At 43.9% G+C, this 19,089-nt stretch overlaps 1 protein-coding gene across 1 annotated transcript in view; it reads left to right on the top strand.

Moving 5' to 3' along the window:
• The window catches only part of LOC145396824 (uncharacterized), a 143,278-nt gene that overhangs the window by 66,168 nt on the left and 58,021 nt on the right, over positions 1-19,089 (top strand). The window contains exons 6-7 of the mRNA XM_080270109.1: positions 1,332-1,448; positions 1,894-2,001. Coding sequence (XP_080126235.1) covers positions 1,332-1,448; positions 1,894-2,001 — 225 coding nt within the window. The remainder of the gene's footprint in view (positions 1-1,331; positions 1,449-1,893; positions 2,002-19,089) is intronic.

Below are 19,089 nucleotides of genomic sequence, written 5' to 3'. Positions count from 1 at the left end.
ATCTTGGAAAGATCATATTGCATCTCTTGTAAAATCTGCTTCTAAGAGATTACGTGTGCAAAGCCACCTCCGTTCCTTCTTTACCCCTTGCCCAGTTGTTGACTATATACGTGGGTTTTATCCGCCCCTGTGTGGAGTACAACTCTCATGTGTGGGGAGGTTCTCCACATACAGCTCTTCTCAGTAGGGTGGAGTCAAAGGCTTTTCGTCTCATTAACTCTCCTCCTCTTATTGACTCCCTACAACCTCTGTCTCTTCGCCGCACTGTTGCATCTTTATCTCTTTTCTGTCGCTACTTCTGTAGTCACTGCTTCTCTGAACTGTCTGCTTGCATTCCTCCACCTCTTCGATGGGAGCATAGCACCCGTCTAGCAGCAAACTCTCGTCCCTTTTCTTTCCAACTCTCTAATGCAAGAGTTAACCGTTACTCCCAGTCCGTCATTTATGCAACAGGTCAACTCTGGAACTGTCTCCCTCTGTCTATTTCCTGCTTCCTACGATCTCCAGTCTTTCAAACGCAGTGTGTCCAGGCATCTTGAAATGAACGGATCTTGAATTTGGCCATCTCATGTACAGTATTTTGTTTTTCTTTCGGAAGGAACAGTTTTCGGGCCCATGGCCTTCGGTTCCTTCTTCTTCGCATTAAAAAAAAAAAAAAAAATGCAAGCAAGCAACCACCCCTGTAGAACTGTCCCATGCAGTGAACTGATGTTCCCTTGCTGTAGACAGTGCCTCACCACAGTGAAGCACAGGGAAGAATTTGGTAAGTTTGGTTCTGGGTGGACACCACATTTACATCTCTGCCCAGTTAACAGGCACGGTAGCAGACACCACATCACCCTGTTGTTTGGTTATATGGTTACAGCCCAGTGTTGTAAATGGTTTCCAGGGTTACAGGACACTTTTAGGTCTGTTATTCAGTGTAAAGTCACCTAAACTGGAAAGAAGAGTAACAAAAGTGAAAGAAAAGATTGGAAAATGAGGTGAGGTGAGGGCAGACACAGAAAAGAATGATATAGGTGAAGGAAGAGGTAGGGAGCACTACGTCAGGTAAGTGGATGATGGTTGCCACTACCTACCACATGATGACGACAGTAAAATAGGTTGCTGCTGCTGATGATGATAATGATGATGATGGTGATGATTATTATGATAACTTTTTTGTTGTTTAAGTGAAGAAGTCAATAGGTGATGATGATAAGGAGGAGGAGGAGAAGGAAACTTTCTATTGTTTCAGAGGAAGAGTTTAGTAGTAAAGTAGGTTGCTGCTGCTGCTGCTGCTGCTGATGATGATGATGATGGTGGTGGTGATGACATTTTTACCCCTGCAGGGCAAGAGGTCTGCCATAGTGGGTTGGCCAGGCTCAAATGTTTACATCCAGAAGTCTTATCCATCGCATTGGCAGCGATACAATGCCAGCCAGACCTCTGAACACCGCATGAAACAGGTGAGAGAGAAGTTACATAAATTGTTAAGAGTTAGCAATAGTATACAGTGCGGTAAACACATTTTACTAGTGATGAGATAGTCATTAGGTTGATGAGCTGATGGGTTAGCTGCAGTTCATAAACATGGATGTTTATACCTGTGAGTTGTCCAGTTACTGGGGGCTTAAATAATGGGTGAATGATAGTGTGGCCCACTTAATTGGGTAGACTTTTTCTGGTTCTTTGTGTGTGTATGTATGTGTGTGTGTGTGCGTGCATGCATGCACACACACACACACATGCATGCATGTGTACATGCGTGCATGTATGTGTTCCTGTCCCTGGACCCTAGTTCATCCTATCCATAGATGAGAAATAAAGTTGGGATGATAATAATGATGATGATGTAAACAAGATGTGATTGGGTTGAAGATGATCGTACTTATTGTTGTTGTGGCATTGCAGGTGTTGGAGTGGATCCAGCTGCCAGAGGTGGAGCGTCCACACCTTATGATGGTTTATCTTGAACAGCCCATGGCAGCATTTGAACAATCTGGCATCGACTCTAAGCAGGTGTGTCATTGATATTGGCCTTATTTTATTTGTAATTGGGTAGTGGCAGCACTAACTGCAAGTAAAAGCTTAACCCCTAATACGCGGCCATGGATAGCTGACCCCTCCCGTGTGGCGGGGTTGGATCGCGGTCTGAGTACCTGTAGGAAAATATTAGCCAAAAATCAGAGATTAACCCTAGAACATTATACTTGGTATGGCAGATAGTTCTTACATTCAGCTTTCTCCTGAGACAGGTGTTGAGCCTTCGTGGACTACCCAAGGACTTGTGGAGACTTGCAAATTTGGGTAACAAAATCTTCACTTTCGCACCTCCAGCAACCCGGTTTCCCCTCTACCACAGCCTCATTCTGTCACAGTAAACTTTATACTACAACGTACAGGTAGTTTGGAATCCGTATTTGTACAATAAGCACTGAAAATAAGGCTAAAATCAACGGAGCGTACGGCCGACATGCAGCGCGGCTGCGGTCTTCCCGTCACTCAACAAACATTTCCATTTTCACAGCTAAAAACACATATACTACATTATTTTCAGTCATAGTACTTCCCAAAGGCTCGCATGTCACTATTACAGCAATAAAATTCACTGTCACTGCCAGTAATGTGAAGCGGGAATGGTAAAGACCACTGCGGCACGCTTTTATTCTGCCTTACGCCCATCACTTTATTCTCGTTGCTGTCGGCCGCTCGCACTGACTCGGAAGAGCTAGAACTCGCCATAATGTCACTTTGAAAGCTTGCGGTAAACTGACGCTAAACAGGGGAAAACCGCGCAAAAAAAAGCTAGTGTGACAACTGGGGAAACAAGCGTTTCCTATTAGCATAAACTGCTTGTGAGAGGAGAGTGCAGATTTACAGTTCTGAGCAGTCAGCACGCTGCCATATATCACAGCCAGGCTGGCCGGGCTGTGGGGGAGGGGGACACGATACTTGGCAACAACGGAGGTCAGTAGTACAAAGGTCAAGTATGCTAATTGTAGCTAAAGGGTGGCGGTACTGATAGACAATACCAGCTGGAACATCCTTGCCTGCGTTTATTCAAAATTAACTCAAATCGCAAACGCGACGATCCGCCTTTAAGGGGTTAAGCAGAATTTGAACTGTGTCATATGGCTTCCAGGGTTCTTATGTTTGACAAACCAAAATGGTCTGCTGAATTGTTAAAACTCATAGCACACCCAGGTGTGATGTTGTGAAGCAAAGATGATCCATTTGCACCTGGAGGAGCCAGGACCAGTGCATCAGTCATTTTTTTCTCTCTCTCTCTCTCTCTTTTTTTTTTCCCATGTAAGATAGATTGCCATTATCCATGAGACTTGATTTCTGTTGAATCTTCTTAGGAACAACTCAGTCTTCTCTTTTCAAGTAGCAGTGATCTTAAGAGAGATTTTCTGATGGATGATTGCAGTATTTAATTGTTGTCACTTTTGCAGATGAAGTTTGTGTTGCATGTGAATAATGTCACCAGAATATCTATCTGTCTGTCTATTGCCAGACACCTCAGTCCCATAAGGGGTGGCCACAAGCAACTTACCTCCATGTCGTCTTGTCCAACGCCATTTCACTGCCCAGCTTCTAGCTCACACCCCCACCTCTCATATACCTATCCACTCCATCCCTCCGTCGTATCCTCAGCCTCCCCCACCCTCTCCTCCCCTCCACCTCAACTCACATATACTCTCCTTGTTAGTCTTTCACTCTCCATCCTCTCCACATGGCCAAACCACTGAGTGTATTTCTCCTAATGCTTTCTGTCACATCTACATCCACACCACAAAACTGCTTCACTTCCTCATTTGTCAGTCTGTGTCTCCATGTAACTCCACATGCTCCTCTCAGATAGCTTGTTTCCACTGCTCTCACTCTTCACTTGTGTCCCTCCAACAAGGTCCAAGCTTCACTTCCATATGTTAGGGCTGATATCACAATACTGTCATGCAGTGACATTTTTACTTCCATACTCACTTCCCCGTTCCTTATCACTGCTTTCAAAGAACAAGCAACCTTTCTTCCTTGTTGTACCCATTCAAGCACTCCACCCTCTAAACCTCCATCCATACTCATCACACTACCATAGTACTTAAACGCACTCACATTTTCCATTTCGTCCTCATCCAGCCTCACTGTACATTCAGTGGCTTCATTTCTCCTGAAGATCATTACTTTACTCTTCCCTACATTCACCTTTATATTTTGTTTCTTACACACTCTACCAAACTCATTCACCCCAGCCATGCAGTTCCCCTTCATCTTCACATCATCTGCAAACAACAGTACAGGGAGTTTCCAAACACTGCCCTCTCTCATTCATGTCACTGCATCATCCACTGCCCTACCTTGTACCACTTTTATAACCCCATCCATGTACAGATTGAACAACCATGGGGACATGACACATCCCTGTTTCAATCCAACATTCGAATGGAAAAGGTCATTCAATTCACTATCCACACACACTGCAGCCTTAGCCTCTTCATACATACTCCTCATGGCATTCAGTGACGCCCCATTTACTCCATAAATTCTTAATACTTTCCACATTCCTTGTCTATCCACCCTGTCATATGCTTTCTCCAAATCTTGAAGGCTGCCTACGGCTTCTTTTTCTTCTCTAGAAATTTTTCCATTAAAGACCTAAGAATGAATATCCAATCTCCTAAAACCTTCCTGTTCTTCTCCAACTAATACCTCTGTTATTTCCCTAACTCTGTCAATAAGTCTCCTGCCATATACTTTTCCTGTTACGCTGAGAAAACAAATGCCCTAGTACTTACCACACACTTCTTTTTCCCCTTTTCCTTTGTACAGGGAATAATTATACCTGACTTCCAATCCTCTGGGACTCTGCCTTCCTCCCAGGCCGATCTGCAGATCTTCCACATCTATTCTACTACTATCTTTCTCCCATGCTTCAGCATTTCACCACACATTCCATCAATTCTTGTGGCTTTCCCCACTCTGACTTTCTTTATTGCTTCCACAACTTCCATCCTACTGATTTCTTCCTCTCTTCTCACCTCCCTCCTTCTCCCAGCCATTCCCCAGCCACTTATACTCAAATTACTGTCATTCTCAGTGTTCAAGAGTTTCTTACTGTTCTTTCCATCTGCTTGCTTTTCTCCCTTCTCCATTAGCAATCTACCATTTTTATCTTTCACTCCTCGCCTTACTTCTTTTATCACCTTATCTAACTCTCTTTACCTTTTTCCAGAACATTTTCTTACATTCCTTCCAGTTTACACTCTAATTCCTTCCAAATTCCTCATCCACTCTCTTCTTACTCTCTCTTACTAAACGTTTCACCTCTCTCTTGCTCTCTACATATAACTCTCTTTTCTGTCTCTCAACTTCCTCTACACCCTTGTTTCTCATCCACTCACTGTATGCTTTCTTCTTTTGCGCCACTGCCTGTCTCACCTCTTCATTTGACCATTCTGTTCCTTGCACCCCCATTCATCTTCTCTTTGCCCCACACACCTCCCCACATGCTGCTACAGGTTTCTTCTGTGAATATCTTGCACATACCTTCTACATCCCCCATCTCCATATCATATTTACCCAGTTGCTCCTCCACGTCTCTCTTATATTCTGCCTTTTTTCCATCCTCTTGCAACTTTTCTACCCTTTTTGTATGGACTGCTTCCTCCTGTCCTTCCCTTCTACTCCTCCATTTCATTTGAACCTTGACTTTGACTCCCCAAACCTCTGAATGATCTTGCATCCATTACACACCTTCTCATTTTTATCATCCACACTCATATAATCAGTCATTCCCTTTTGTTCATTCAGTTCACCACTTATCCTCCTCATCACTTGCCAAGTACTGTATACCTTTGGATCAATTTGTGTCTAAGGAGGGTATTGGCTATCACCAACCCCCTTCCTGCACAAATCTCCATTGGAGCACTGCCATTTCCATCCACCTCTGCAGGCATACTCCACTCTCCTGCTACTCCATCCTCTTTCACATTCCCTACTTTTCCATTCATATCTCCAATCAAAACACTCTCATTCCTTTCAAACTTTTCCATGCACGTTTCCACATTTGTCCAGAACTCTTCTTGCACTCTACTTGGACAATCTTGCATTGGCATATACCGCCGTTTTCTCAGTCGCCTCGGACTGCATACCTGAGGTCGTCTGCTAGCTCCCGAGAACAATTTGGTTTTCTCAGTGGCGTTTCCGAGGCCTGTGACACGGCCATTATTGGAACAATCGGGTGGAAGCACCCAACTGTTAATCGGGGAGGGTACACCTTCCGAGCTGGGCAGACTGCTGTAAATTTGTTTATTTTTAAAAATAATATATGAAAATACGTGTGGTATGTACTGGGTAACATCAGTGCATATTATTTCGATGTTTTGGTGCAGAGTATTGTTAAAAATTTGTACACTCAAATGTTTTACAAGAGTATGGTGCAGCCACAATAATACTAGCTATCGTCAACAAACCAGCTTCATTGTCTGCCTTGGCTGCAAGTCACCACTGAAGGCGGTTGGAAAAAGTAATATGCACCTATTGTACATTCAGATATACACTTAAAACAATACCAAGTCATGTTTCCTTCCTTAATTAAGATGCCTTAAACCATTGGTAATGTGGGTAAATGTTCCCTAAGTAAGTGACCTTGGCTCCTCTTGCTGACCAATCATTCAAAACACACTTTTAAAATGATTTTGGCCACACAAAAACTACCCAAAATATCTATCTATCTATCTATATACCTAGGCTGCTTCCCCCAAGGAAAGGGTCACTATTTGATAGTAAAGTACTGTACTGCTAACTACCACAGGCGGGCCTGGTTAGTATTGCCAGCTCAGTGCTGGTCACTCAGGCGCTAGGTTCCGAGGCTCGGGCGCTCCCACCCAAGAAATTCATTGACTGAGGAAACCAATCTCAGTTTTCGGGTGCTGGCGTCCGAGGCTCGGGAACGGGTGCCCAATTCGGGTGCTTAGGCGACTGAGAAAACGGCTGATACACACACACAATCGTCCACATTTGTAGTCCAACTTTCGATCATACCCACACAATCCTTGAGCAGTCGGATTCATATTCTCTTTTATTCTCCTTCCATCTCTTACACACAACAATATAAACTCCTTTTTTTGCCCTCTCATTCTCACCTACTCCTGCACATATACTCCGTCCATACTCCCATTCTCTCGCAGTCTAACCTTGCCATTTTGTCTCAGTTATTCCACATATATCCACTTTTGCATCCTCAAGCACCTGGACAATCTCTTTCCTTCACCTCATCATTCACATCCCTTACATTCCATGTCGTAATCTGCACCATATCCTTTGTTCAGTCCTTAGTCATCATCTGGTGGTCAGTCCTGGTCTGAGGTTTCTTGCTTTCATTTTTGGTTAGTTGTTTTCCGGGGAGGGGCACTAACCCTCCGCCAACCCACTTGTCACGTAGCGAACACATGTTGGTTGGGTATAAGCTTACCACCCAACATTGTAAATGATTTCCTGGTTTACAGGAAATTATTTGGCTTGCCACTCTGTAGAGCTACCCTAAAGTAGTGGGTGGATGATGGGCACCCCACCTACCTTCAGACAGTGTCACAACTCATGATATTGTAAAGATGCAAACATGTTTTGAGTGCAAGTGAAGTCCTTTGGAAGAATTGGCACTTTGAGAAGCAGGAGGCCAAAATATTACTATTGGATTATTAACACTGGGTGACAAGCCAAATGGTTTCTTGTATGCCAGGGAACCATTTACTATGCTGGATGGTAACCATATAACCAAATTATGGTGCCTGGTGGTTTAGTGGGTAATTAAGGCACTTCAGTCGGATTGAGCTGGTGAAGGTTTATATCCAAGGGGTGGTTGGGGTTTATTACTGATGTAATGCCACTCAGGGATGAGTGAAGTTGGTTGCTCTTGTCTTAAATGTCAGGACCAACTTGCCCAACCCTGGGCTTCTATGCTCCTCTTGGGGCAGCACTGGCTTGGATGATGATGATATGATTATTATTATAATAATGATAATAATAATAATTATTATTATTATTTGTTGTAGGTGGGGGCACTCACCATCGGGCTCCTACGCTCCTCATGGGGCAACATAGGATTGGATGGTGGATATATGGATGGATTATTATTATTATTTATTATTATTACTACTTCTCTTATTATTGTTGTTATTTGTTCATTCAATTGTCAGTTGGTGACTGGGGTGTGCCTGCTGAGAAAGATGAGAATGGCAGTGCGTTAGTGGACATTTGTGCTGGGAGGGGGTTGGTGATAGCCAATACCCTCTTCAGGCATAAAATGATCCACAGGTAAACATGGCAAGTGATGAGAAGGGTGGGTGGTGAACTGAATGAAAGGAAGGCAATGATTGATTATGTGTGTGTGGATGAAAGGATGCAAAGATCTTTAATGGATGCAAGAACTTATAGAGGTTGGGGGAGTGGACTTTCTGACCACTACTTGGTGGTGGCCAGAATCAAAATCTAAAAAAGATGGAGTAATAAAAGAAGGGAAGGACGGGAAGAAGGAGTAGTTGCAAGGAGAGTGGAAAGGTTACAAGAGGATGTGAAAAAGGCAGAATATAAGAGAGAAGTAGAGGAACGATTGGGCAAATATGAATTGGAGCAGATGGGGGATGTTGAAGGTGTGTGCAGGATATTCACAGAAGAAGTATGTGCAGCATGTGATGTGGTGTGTGGGATGAAGAGAAGACGGAGGGGGGTGCAAGGAACAGCGTAGTGGAATGAAGAGGTGAGACAGGCTGTGGCACAAAAGAAGAAAGCATACAATGAATGGATGAGAAATAGGGGCGTGGAAGAAGTTGAGAGGCAGAAGAGAGAGTTATATGTAAAAAGAAAGAGAAAGGTAAAAAGATTAGTAAGAGAGAGTAAGAAGAGAGTGGATGAGGAATTTGGAAGGAATTTGAGTGTAAAGTGGAGGGACTGAAAGAAAATGTTCTGGAAAGAGGTGAAGACAGTAAGACAGGGTGGAAGTGAGGTTAGCAGGGGAGTGAAAGATAAAAATGGTAGATTACTAGTGGAGAAGGGAGAAAAAGTGAGCAGATGGAGAGAACACTTTAAGGCATTGTTGAACATAGAGGATGGAAGTGATGTGAGTATAAGTGGCTGGGGAATGGCTGGGAGAAGGAGGGAGGTGAGAAGACAGGAAGAAATCAGTAGGATAGAAGTTGTGGAAGCAATGAAGAAAGTTGAATTGGGGAAAGCCCCAGGAATTGATGGAGTGTGTGGTGAAATGTTGAAGCATGGGGGAGAGATAGTAATAGAATGGATGTGGAAGATGTGCAGATTGGCCTGGGAGGAAGGTAGAGTTCTGGAGGATTGGAAGTCAGGTATAATTATTCCCTTGTACAAAGGAAAAGGGGAAAAAGAAGTGTGTGGTAATCATAGGGGCATTTGTCTTATTAGTAACTTAGTAGATAGGAAAAATGTATGGTAGGATACTTATTGACAGAGCTAGGGAAATAACAGAGGAATTAGTTGGAGAAGAACAGGGAGGCTTTAGGAAGGGAAGAGGTTGTGTAGATCAGATATTCATTCTTAGATCTTTAGTGGAAAAGTTTCAAGAGAAGGGAAAGAAGTATGCGGCTTTCATGGATTTGGAGAAAGCATATGACAGGGTGGATAGACAAGGATTGTGGAAAGTATTAAGAATATATGGAGTAGATGGGAAGTTGTTGAATGCTGTGAAGAGTATGTATGATGGTGCTAAGGCTGCAGTGCGTGTTGATGGTGAACTAAGTGAATTTTTCTCTTTGAAGGTTGGGTTGAAACAGGGATGTGTCATGTCTCCATGGTTGTTCAATCTGTACATGGATGGGGTAATAAAAGAGGTACAAGGTAGGGTAGTGGATGTTGGAGTGGCCCTGATGAGAGAGGGTAGTGTTTGGAAACTCCCTGTACTGCTGTTTGCAGATGATACTGTGTTGTTGAGTGAAGACATAGGGGAGCTGCAAGGCTTGGTGGATGAGTTTGGGAGAGTGTGTAAGAAACAGAATCTAAAGGTGAATGTAGGGAAAAGTAAAGTGATGGTCTTTGAGAGAGGTGAAGTCAGTGAATGTACAGCGAGGTTGGATGGTGAGGAATTGGAAAATGTGAGGACGTTTAAGTACTTGTGTTGTGTGATGAGTAAGGATGGAGGTTTGGAGGGTGAAGTGCTTGAAAGGGTACAGCAGGGAAGAAAGGTTGCTGGTTCCTTGAAAGCAGTGATAAGAAACAGGGAAATGAGCATGGAAGTGAAAAAGTTACTGCATGACAGTACTGTGATACCAACTCTAACGTATGGAAGTGAAGCTTGGACGTTGTTGGAAGGACACAAGTCGAGAGTGAGAGCAGTGGAAATGAATTATTTAAGAGGAGCCTGTGGAGTCACATGGAGAGACAGGGTGACAAATGAGGATATAAAGGAGCATTGTGGTGTGGATGTGGATGTGATAGGAAGCTTTAGGAGGAATACACTGAGGTGGTTTGGCCATGTTGAGAGGATGGAGGGTGAAAGACTGACGAAGAGAGTGTATGTGAGTGAGGTGGAGAGGGAGGGGGAGGCCGAGGATGAGATGGAGGGATGGGGTGGAGAGGTGTATGAGAGAGGGGGGTGTGAGTTGGGAGCATGGCAGTGAAATGGCGGGGGACAGGGCGACATGGAGGCGATTTGTTTGTGGCCACCTCGAACGGGATTGAGGCGTCTGGCAATAGATAGATAGAATTGTCAGTTAGGCTTCAGCATGCTTTCATGGTATTGCTTTGGTCACCAAATGGCAGCTTTTCATGCTGCTTGATCTCTGGCAGCCTCTCAGTTCCATAGAATAAATAAAAGGTGGACATGGGGCAGTGTGACCATATTCCATGGTCACACTGCCCCAAGTCCAGACAAGGGGAATGGACACAGCCCCAGCCCCATCCTGTCCCAAAGCTGTACTGACAGAGCCAGACCCACACCTCCCCTCATATTTGCCAGTAGGCAGGGGGGGGACAAAGCTTTACAGCTGCGTGCCCTTGCTGTTCCCAACCTGTGTTAGAGCAGAGTATGGTGTTTGGTGTGTAAAGTGCATGTACTGTATTGTACAGTAGACAGAAAGAGATGTGTTTGGTAGAGTATGCATGCCTCCTCTCTGTAATAATGAGTCAAAACTGTCAGCAAAGGAGAGTGGTCTAGGGCTGGTCCTGAAGGATAATGAAGCTCCAGCAATTCCCATAACCTGCTTTCCCATCTCCTTCGGGAGTACTGTCCTGATCAGCTAGAGCTGCAGCCTACTCCCTGTATGGTATAATAATAATTATTATTATTAAGGCAGTGTTATTAATATTATTATTTATTATTATTATTATTATTATTATTATTATTATTAAGGAATTGTTGAACATAGAGAATGAATGTAATATAAGTGGCTGGGGAATGGCTGGGAAATGGAGGGATGTGAGTAGAGAGAATGAAATCAGTAGGATGGAAGTTGTGGAAGCAATGAAGAAAGTCAAAATGGGGAAAGCCCCAGGAATTGATGGAGTGTGTGGTGAAATGCTGAAGCATGGGGGAGAGATGTTAGTAGAATGGGTGTCGAAGATGTGCAGATTGGGCTGGGAGGAAAATAGAGTCCCGGAGGAATGGAAGTCAGGTATACTTATTCCCCTGTACAAAGGAAAAGGGGAAAAAGAAGTGTGTGGCAATCATAGGGGTATTTGTCTTCTTAGTGTACATTAATAGGAAAAGTATATGGTAGGATACTTATTGACAGAGTTAGGGAAATAACAGAGGAATTAGTTGGAGAAGGACAGGGAGGTTTTAGGAAGGGAAGAGGTTGTGTAGATCAGATATTCATTCTTAGACCTTTAGTGGAGAAGTTTATGGAGAAGGGAAAGAAATTGTATGCAGCCTTCATGGACTTGGAGAAAGCATTTGACAGATCGGATAGACAAGGATTGTGGAAAGTATTAGGAATATATGGAGTAGATAAGAAGTTCTTAAATGTCGTGAAGAGTATGTATGAGGATGCTTAGGCTGCAGTACATGTGGATAGTGAACTTAGTGAATTTTTCTCTTTGAAGGTTAGATTGAATCAGGGATGTGTCATGTCTCCATGGTTGTTCAATCTGTATATGGTTGGGGGTATAGAGATATAAGGTAGGGCAGTAGATATTGGAGTGGCCCTAATGAGAGAGGTCAGTGATTGGAAACTCCCTGTACTGTTGTTTGCACGTGGTACAGTGTTAAGTGAAGACGAAGGGGAGCTGCAAGGCTTGGTGGATGAGTTTAGGAGAGTGTACAGGAAATGGAATCTAAAGATGAATTTAGGGAAGAGTGAAGTTATGGTCTTCAGGAGAAGTGAAGTCAGTGAATGTACAGAGTGAAGACGAAGGGGAGCTGCAAGGGTTGGTGGATGAGTTTAGGAGAGTGTAGAAGAAATGGAATCTAAAGGTGAATTTAGGGAAGAGTAAAGTTATGGTCTTCACGAGAAGTGAAGTCAGTGAATGTACAGTGAGGTTGGATGAGGAGGAAATGGAAAATGTGAGTGCATTTAAGTACTCGGGTAGTGTGATGAGTAAGGATGGAAGTTGAGAGAGTGAAGTGCTTGAAAGGGTACAACAAAGAAGAAAGGTTGTTGGTTCTTTGCAAGCATTGATAAGAAACAAGGAAGTGAGCATGGAAGTGAAAAAGTTACTGCATGACAGTACTGTGATACCAACTCTGACATATGAAAGTGACGCTCGGACCTTGTTGGAGGGACAGAAGTCAAGAGTAAGAACAGTGGAAATGAATCATTTGAGCAGAGGATGTGGATTCACATGGAGAGACAGACTGACACATGAGGAAGTGAAGGAGCATTGTGGTGTGGATGTGGATGTGATAGGAAGCGTTAGGAGAAACACACTGAGGTGGTTTGGTCATGTGATGAGGATGAAGATTGAGACACTGATGAGGAGAGTGTATGTGAGTGCAGTGGAGGGGGGGAGAGGGAGGGGGAGGCCAAGGATGAGATGGAGGGATGGAGTGGAGAGATATATGAGAAAGGGGGGTGTGAGTTGGGAGCTGGGCAGTGAAATGTCAGGGGACAAGGCCATATAGAGGCGATTTGTTTCTGGCCATACCTTACGAGATTAAGACGTCTGGCAATAGATAGATAGATAGATAGTTCTGTCCATCTATCTATTGCCAGATGCCTCAATCCCATTTGGGGTGGCCACAAACAAATCGCCTCCATGTCACCCTGTCCCCCACCATTTCACTCCCCTGCTCCCAACTCAAACCCCTCTCTCATATACCTCTCCACCCCATCCCTCCATCTCATTCTCGGCCTCCCCCTCCCTCTCCCCCTCTCCACCTCACTCACATACACTCTCTTCGTCAGTCTTTCACCCTCCATCCTCTCCACATGGCCAAACCACCTCAGTGTATTCCTCCTAACGCTTCCTATCACATCCACATCCACACCACAACGCTTCTTTATATCCTCATTTATCAGCCTGTCCCTCCACGTGACTCCACAGGCTCCTCTTAAATAACTCATTTCCACTGCTGTCACTCTTGACTTGTGCCCTTCTAACAACATCCAAGCTTCACTTCTATACGTTAGAGTTGGTATCACAATACTGTCATGTAGTAACTTTTTCACTTCCATGCTCACTTCCCTGTTTCTTATCACTGCTTTCAAGGAACCAGCAACCTTTCTTCCCTGCTGTACCCTTTCAAGCACTTCACCCTCCAAACCTCCATCCTTACTCATCACACTACCCAAGCACTTAAATGTCCTCACATTTTCCAATTCCTCACCATCCAACCTCGCTGTACATTCACTGACTTCACCTCTTTCAAAGCCCATCACTTTACTTTTCCCTACATTCACCTTTAGATTCCGTTTCTTACACACTCTCCCAAACTCATCCACCAAGCCTTGCAGCTTCCCTTTGTCTTCACTCAACAATACAGTATCATCTGCAAACAACAGTACGGGGAGTTTCTAAACACTACCCTCCCTCACCAGGGCCACTCCAACATTCACTACCCTACCTTGTACCTCTTTTATTGCCCCATCCATATACAGTTTGAATAACCATGGAGACATGACACATCCCTGTTTCAACCCAGCCTTCAAAGAGAAAAATTCACTTAGTTCACCATCCACACGCACTGCAGCCTTAGCACCCTCATACATACTCTTCACAGCATTCAACAACTTCCCATCTACTCCATATATTCTTAATACAGTAATCCCTCTACTTTCCGGACGCCCACTTTCCGAACATCCCCACTTACCAGACATTGTGGGCCTGGACCTTCGGAACCCAAAAATGGCCAAAAAACGAAAAAAATCCCCCCAAAATCCGAATTTTTTCCTTCCCCTTAATTCGAAATTGTTGCGCAGCGCCGAACAGCTGCTTATACCATGGCCTCTTCACCCCTTCCTTCCTCCCCCCTCCCCCCTTCCCTGTCAGGGTTGCCGTTTGTTAGTTTTCATTTCCAAATGTTGGCCAATTTGGTCATGAAAGATTCATTTGGTAATGAATCAGAATAATGCATTACCAAACGGATATTTCACATGTATGAGGATACACGGGATGGATATGGTGGATTGTTTGCTGTCTCTGATTAATCTGCTACCCTACATAGTGTGGAAATAATCATCATGCTCTTAATTATAAGGAAAGTGATTACATGTATTTCCACTTGTATATATAATTAGTGAAGAATAAATGCTAGCTTTACGAATTTGGTAATGAAAGATTAAATTTGGTAATGAAAGTTGAGGAGATTGGTAATGTGGCTGTTGCGATCTGGCACCTCTTTTTTCCCGACTGTCCAACATCAACAGTTTCTCCCTTACTTCGATTGTGGGTAGATCCTCAGCACACTGAAAGCCACACATGCTCGTTTTTTGTGAATAAACAGTGAATAAACTGCAATACCTCGCCACTAGACCACATGGGAATTTACAGTGTTGTGCAGTGTTAAGAAATTAGAACTTAGAGTCCAAAGGATCAACTGCGGAGTGCAAATAGGCGGTTTAGAAACTCCCGTGGTGCACTTAAGAACAATGTGCAGTGTTAAACATTTAAAACTCACAGTGCAAAGAATTAAGGGCAGCACAACACCGGATTACTGTACGTGCTTCAAGAGCATTTTCACCACTGCCAAAACTTTAGAAAGGCAGCCACAAACGTGATGTAAGTACCGTGGCAGAGGTACAGTCACTTCTAATTCCTCATTCTTTGGTTCTTTTTCATTTATTTCATGCTTTATGTCCATTATTGGTGTGAATAAGGTCTTAAATAGGTTTAAATAGGTGCAATGCATGTCCGGTAGGGAGTTATTTAGGTGGCTTTCAAAGTTAGGCTGGGTTAGGGTCCATAAGTACCAGTCCAGGGGCCATTCCCCACTTTCCGGACATGCCTTTGGCTCTATTACGTCGGATAGTGGAGGGATTACTGTACTTTCCACAATCCTTGTCTATCCACCCTGTCATATGCTTTCTCCAAATCTATGAAAGCCGTATACAACTTCTTTCCCTTCTCTAGAAACTTATCCACTAAAGATCTAAGAATGAATATCTGATCTACACAACCTCTTCCCTTCCTAAAGCCTCCCTGTTCATCTCCAACTAATTCCTCTGTTATTTCCCTAACTCTGTCAATAAGTATCCTACCATACACTTTTCCTATTATACTAAGAAGATAAATGCCCCTATGATTACCACACACTTCTTTTTCCACTTTTCCTTTGTACAAGGGAATAATTATACCTGACTTCCAATCCTCCGGAACTCTACCTTCCTCCCAGGCCAATCTGCACATCTTCCACATCCATTCTACTACTAACTCTCCCCCATGCTTCAACATTTCACCACACACTCCATCAATTCCTGGGGCTTTCCCCAATTTAACTTTCTTCATTGCTTCCACAACTTCTACCCTACTGATTTCTTCCTGTCTTCTCACCTCCCTCCTTCTCCCAGCCATTCCCCAGCCACTTACAGTATACTCGCATCACTTCCATCCTCTATGTTCAACAATTCCTTAAAGTGTTCTCTCCATCTGCTCACTTTTTCTCCCTTCTCCACTAGTAATCTACCATTTTTATCTTTCACTCCCCTGCTAACTTCACTTCCACCCTGTCTTACTGTCTTCACCTCTTTCCAGAACATTATCTTACAGTCCCTCCACTTTACACTCAAATTCCTTCCAAATTCCTCATCCACTCTCTTCTTACTCTCTCTTACTAATCTTTTTACCTCTCTCTTTCTTTCTACATATAACTCTCTCTTCCGCCTCTCAACATCTTCCATGCCCCTATTTCTTATCCATTCATTGTATGCATTCTTCTTTGTGCCACAGCCTGTCTCACCTCTTCCTTCCACCACTCTGTTCCTTACACCCCCCTCCGTCTTCTCTTCATCCCACACATCGCATCACATGCTGCACATGTTTCTTCTATGAATATCCTGCACACACCATCCACGTCCCCCATCTGCCCCATTTCATACTTGCCCAATCGTTTCTCCACTTCTCTCTTATATTTTGCCTTTTTCTCATCCTCTTGTAACCTTTCCACTCTCCTTGCAACTACTCCTTCTTCCCGTCCTTCCCTTCTTCTATTTCTCCATCTTTTTTAGATCTTGATTCTGGCCACCACCAAGTAGTGGTCGGAAAGTCCACTCCCCCAACCTCTATAAGCTCTTGCATCCATTACACATCTTCGCATCCTTTCATCCACACACACATAATCAATCATTGCCTTCCTTTCATTCAGTTCACCACCCACCCTTCTCATCACTTGCCATGTATACCTGTGGATCATTTTATACCTGAAGAGGGTATTGGCTATCACCAACCCCCTCCCAGCACAAATGTCCACTAACGCACTGCCATTCTCATCTATCTCAGCAGGCCCACCCCACTCACCAACTATTCCATCCACCTTCACATTCCCTTCTTTACCATTCAAATCACCGATCAACACTCTCTCATTCCTTCCAAACTTTTCCATGCACACTTCCACATTTGTCCAGAACTCTTCTCTCACTCTGCTTGCACGATCTTGCGTTGGCGCATACACGCACACAATCGCCCACATTTGTATTCCAACTTTCAATCTTACCCACTCAATCCTTGACCCAACTGATCCATACTCTCTTATGTTCTTCTTCCATCTTTTACTCACAACTATACACACTCCTTCTTTTGCCCTCTCATTCTCACCTACTCCTGCACCTTATTATTTTTAATATTAATATTATTATTATTTTTTTATTATTACTGTTATTATTGTATTATTATTATTATTATTATTATTATTACAACTTGTATTATTACATTCATTATTATTACAGTACTATTATTATTATTATTATTATTTGGTGGTAGGTGGGGGCGCTAGCCATCCACTCACTCAATGTAGTGCTGCTTTCAGGCACCTACCCTTTCCTCTTTTCCTTTCTTCTTTCCTTTTCTTTCTTTCTTTCATTCTTTCTTCTTCCTTCTGTCAGCGGGTGACACTACACGGAGTGACAAGCAATTGGTTTCCTGTAGACCAGGAAACCATTTACTATGCTGGATGGTAACTATCTATCTATCTATTGCCAGACGCCATAATCCCATAAGGGGTGGCCATTTGACTTTGAGTTATATGTTATACTGGGAGGGGCACCAACCCTCCACCAACCCACTTGTTGACACGTTGGGAGCATGGATGGTTTGGTTTTATGGTTACCACCCAGCGTTGTAAATGATTTCTTGGCTTACAGGAAACCATTTGGCTTGTCACTCAGTGTAAAGCCACCTGTAAAGGAAAGAAAAGCAATAAGAAATGACAGAAAAGATGGGAAAAATAGGATTAGAGGAGTGCAGGCACAGAAAAAGAATGATAAAGGCTAAGAAAGAAGTAGGCAGCACAACATCAAGTGTGTGGATGATGGTCGCCACCACCTACCACTACATATAACCAGATTATGGCACCTGGTGGCTTATTGGGTAATTACGGCACTCCAGTTGGATTGAGCTGGTGTAGGTTTATATTCAAGGGGTGGTTGGGGTTTATTGCTCACGTAATGCCACTGAGGGATGAGTGAGGCTGGTCACTCTCATCTTAATTGTCAGGACCAACATGCCTAGCCCCGGGCCCCTACGCTGCTCATGGGGCGGCATAGAATTGGATGATGGATGGGTGGATGAATCATTATTATTATTATTATTATTTTTTGGTACATGGGGGCACTCACCATCCACTCACTTGATGTAGTGCTGCTCTCGGGTGACTGTCCTTTCCTCTCTTCCTTCCATCCTTCCTGTTCTGTCTTTCTTTCCTTCATTCTTTCCTTGTCCCTCTGCCTACGGGTGACTGTACACTCCCTCTTCTGTCTTTCTTTCCTTCATTCTTACCTCTCCCTTCTGCCTGTAGGTGACTCTACACTGAGTGACAAGCCAAATGGTTTCCTGTACACCAGGAAACCATTTACTACGCTGGGTGGTAACCATATAACCAAATTATGGCGCCTGGTGGTTTAGTGGGTAATTAAGGCACTCCGGTCGTATTGAGCTGGTGAAGGTTTATATCCTAGGGGTGGTTGGGGTTTATTGCTCACGTAATGCCACTCAGGGATGAGTGAGGCTGGTGACTCTCATCTTAAATGTCAGGACCAACTTGCCTAGCCCTGGGATCCTGCTATTCTCATGAGGCAATGTAGGATTGGATGATGAATGAATGAACCTATCTATCTATTGCCAGACGCCTCAATCCCGTTTGGGGTGGCCACAAACAAATCGCCTCCAAGTCACCCTGTCCCCTGCCATTTCACTGCCCTGCTCCCAATTCACGCCCTCCTCTCTCATATACCTCCCCACCCCATCCCTCCATCTCAAACTCGGCCTCCCCCTCCCTCTTCCCCCCTCCACCTCACTCACATACACTCTCATTGTCAGTCTTTCACCCTCCATTCTCTCCACATGGCCAAAGCACCTCAGTGTGTTCCTCATAACGCTTCCTATCACATCCACATCCACATCACAACGCTCCTTTATATCCTCATTCGTCAGCCTGTCTCTCCATGTGACTCCACAGGCTCCTCTTAAATAACTCATTTCCACTGCTCTCACTCC

The sequence above is a fragment of the Coenobita brevimanus genome, chromosome 39, assembly GCF_032717465.1.
Source record: "Coenobita brevimanus isolate Jiangsu-jjx chromosome 39, ASM3271746v2, whole genome shotgun sequence".
NCBI classification, from domain to species: Eukaryota; Metazoa; Arthropoda; class Malacostraca; order Decapoda; family Coenobitidae; genus Coenobita; species Coenobita brevimanus.
The sequence above is the reverse complement of the archived record's forward strand: the minus strand, read 5'-3'. Positions and strand labels throughout refer to the sequence as shown.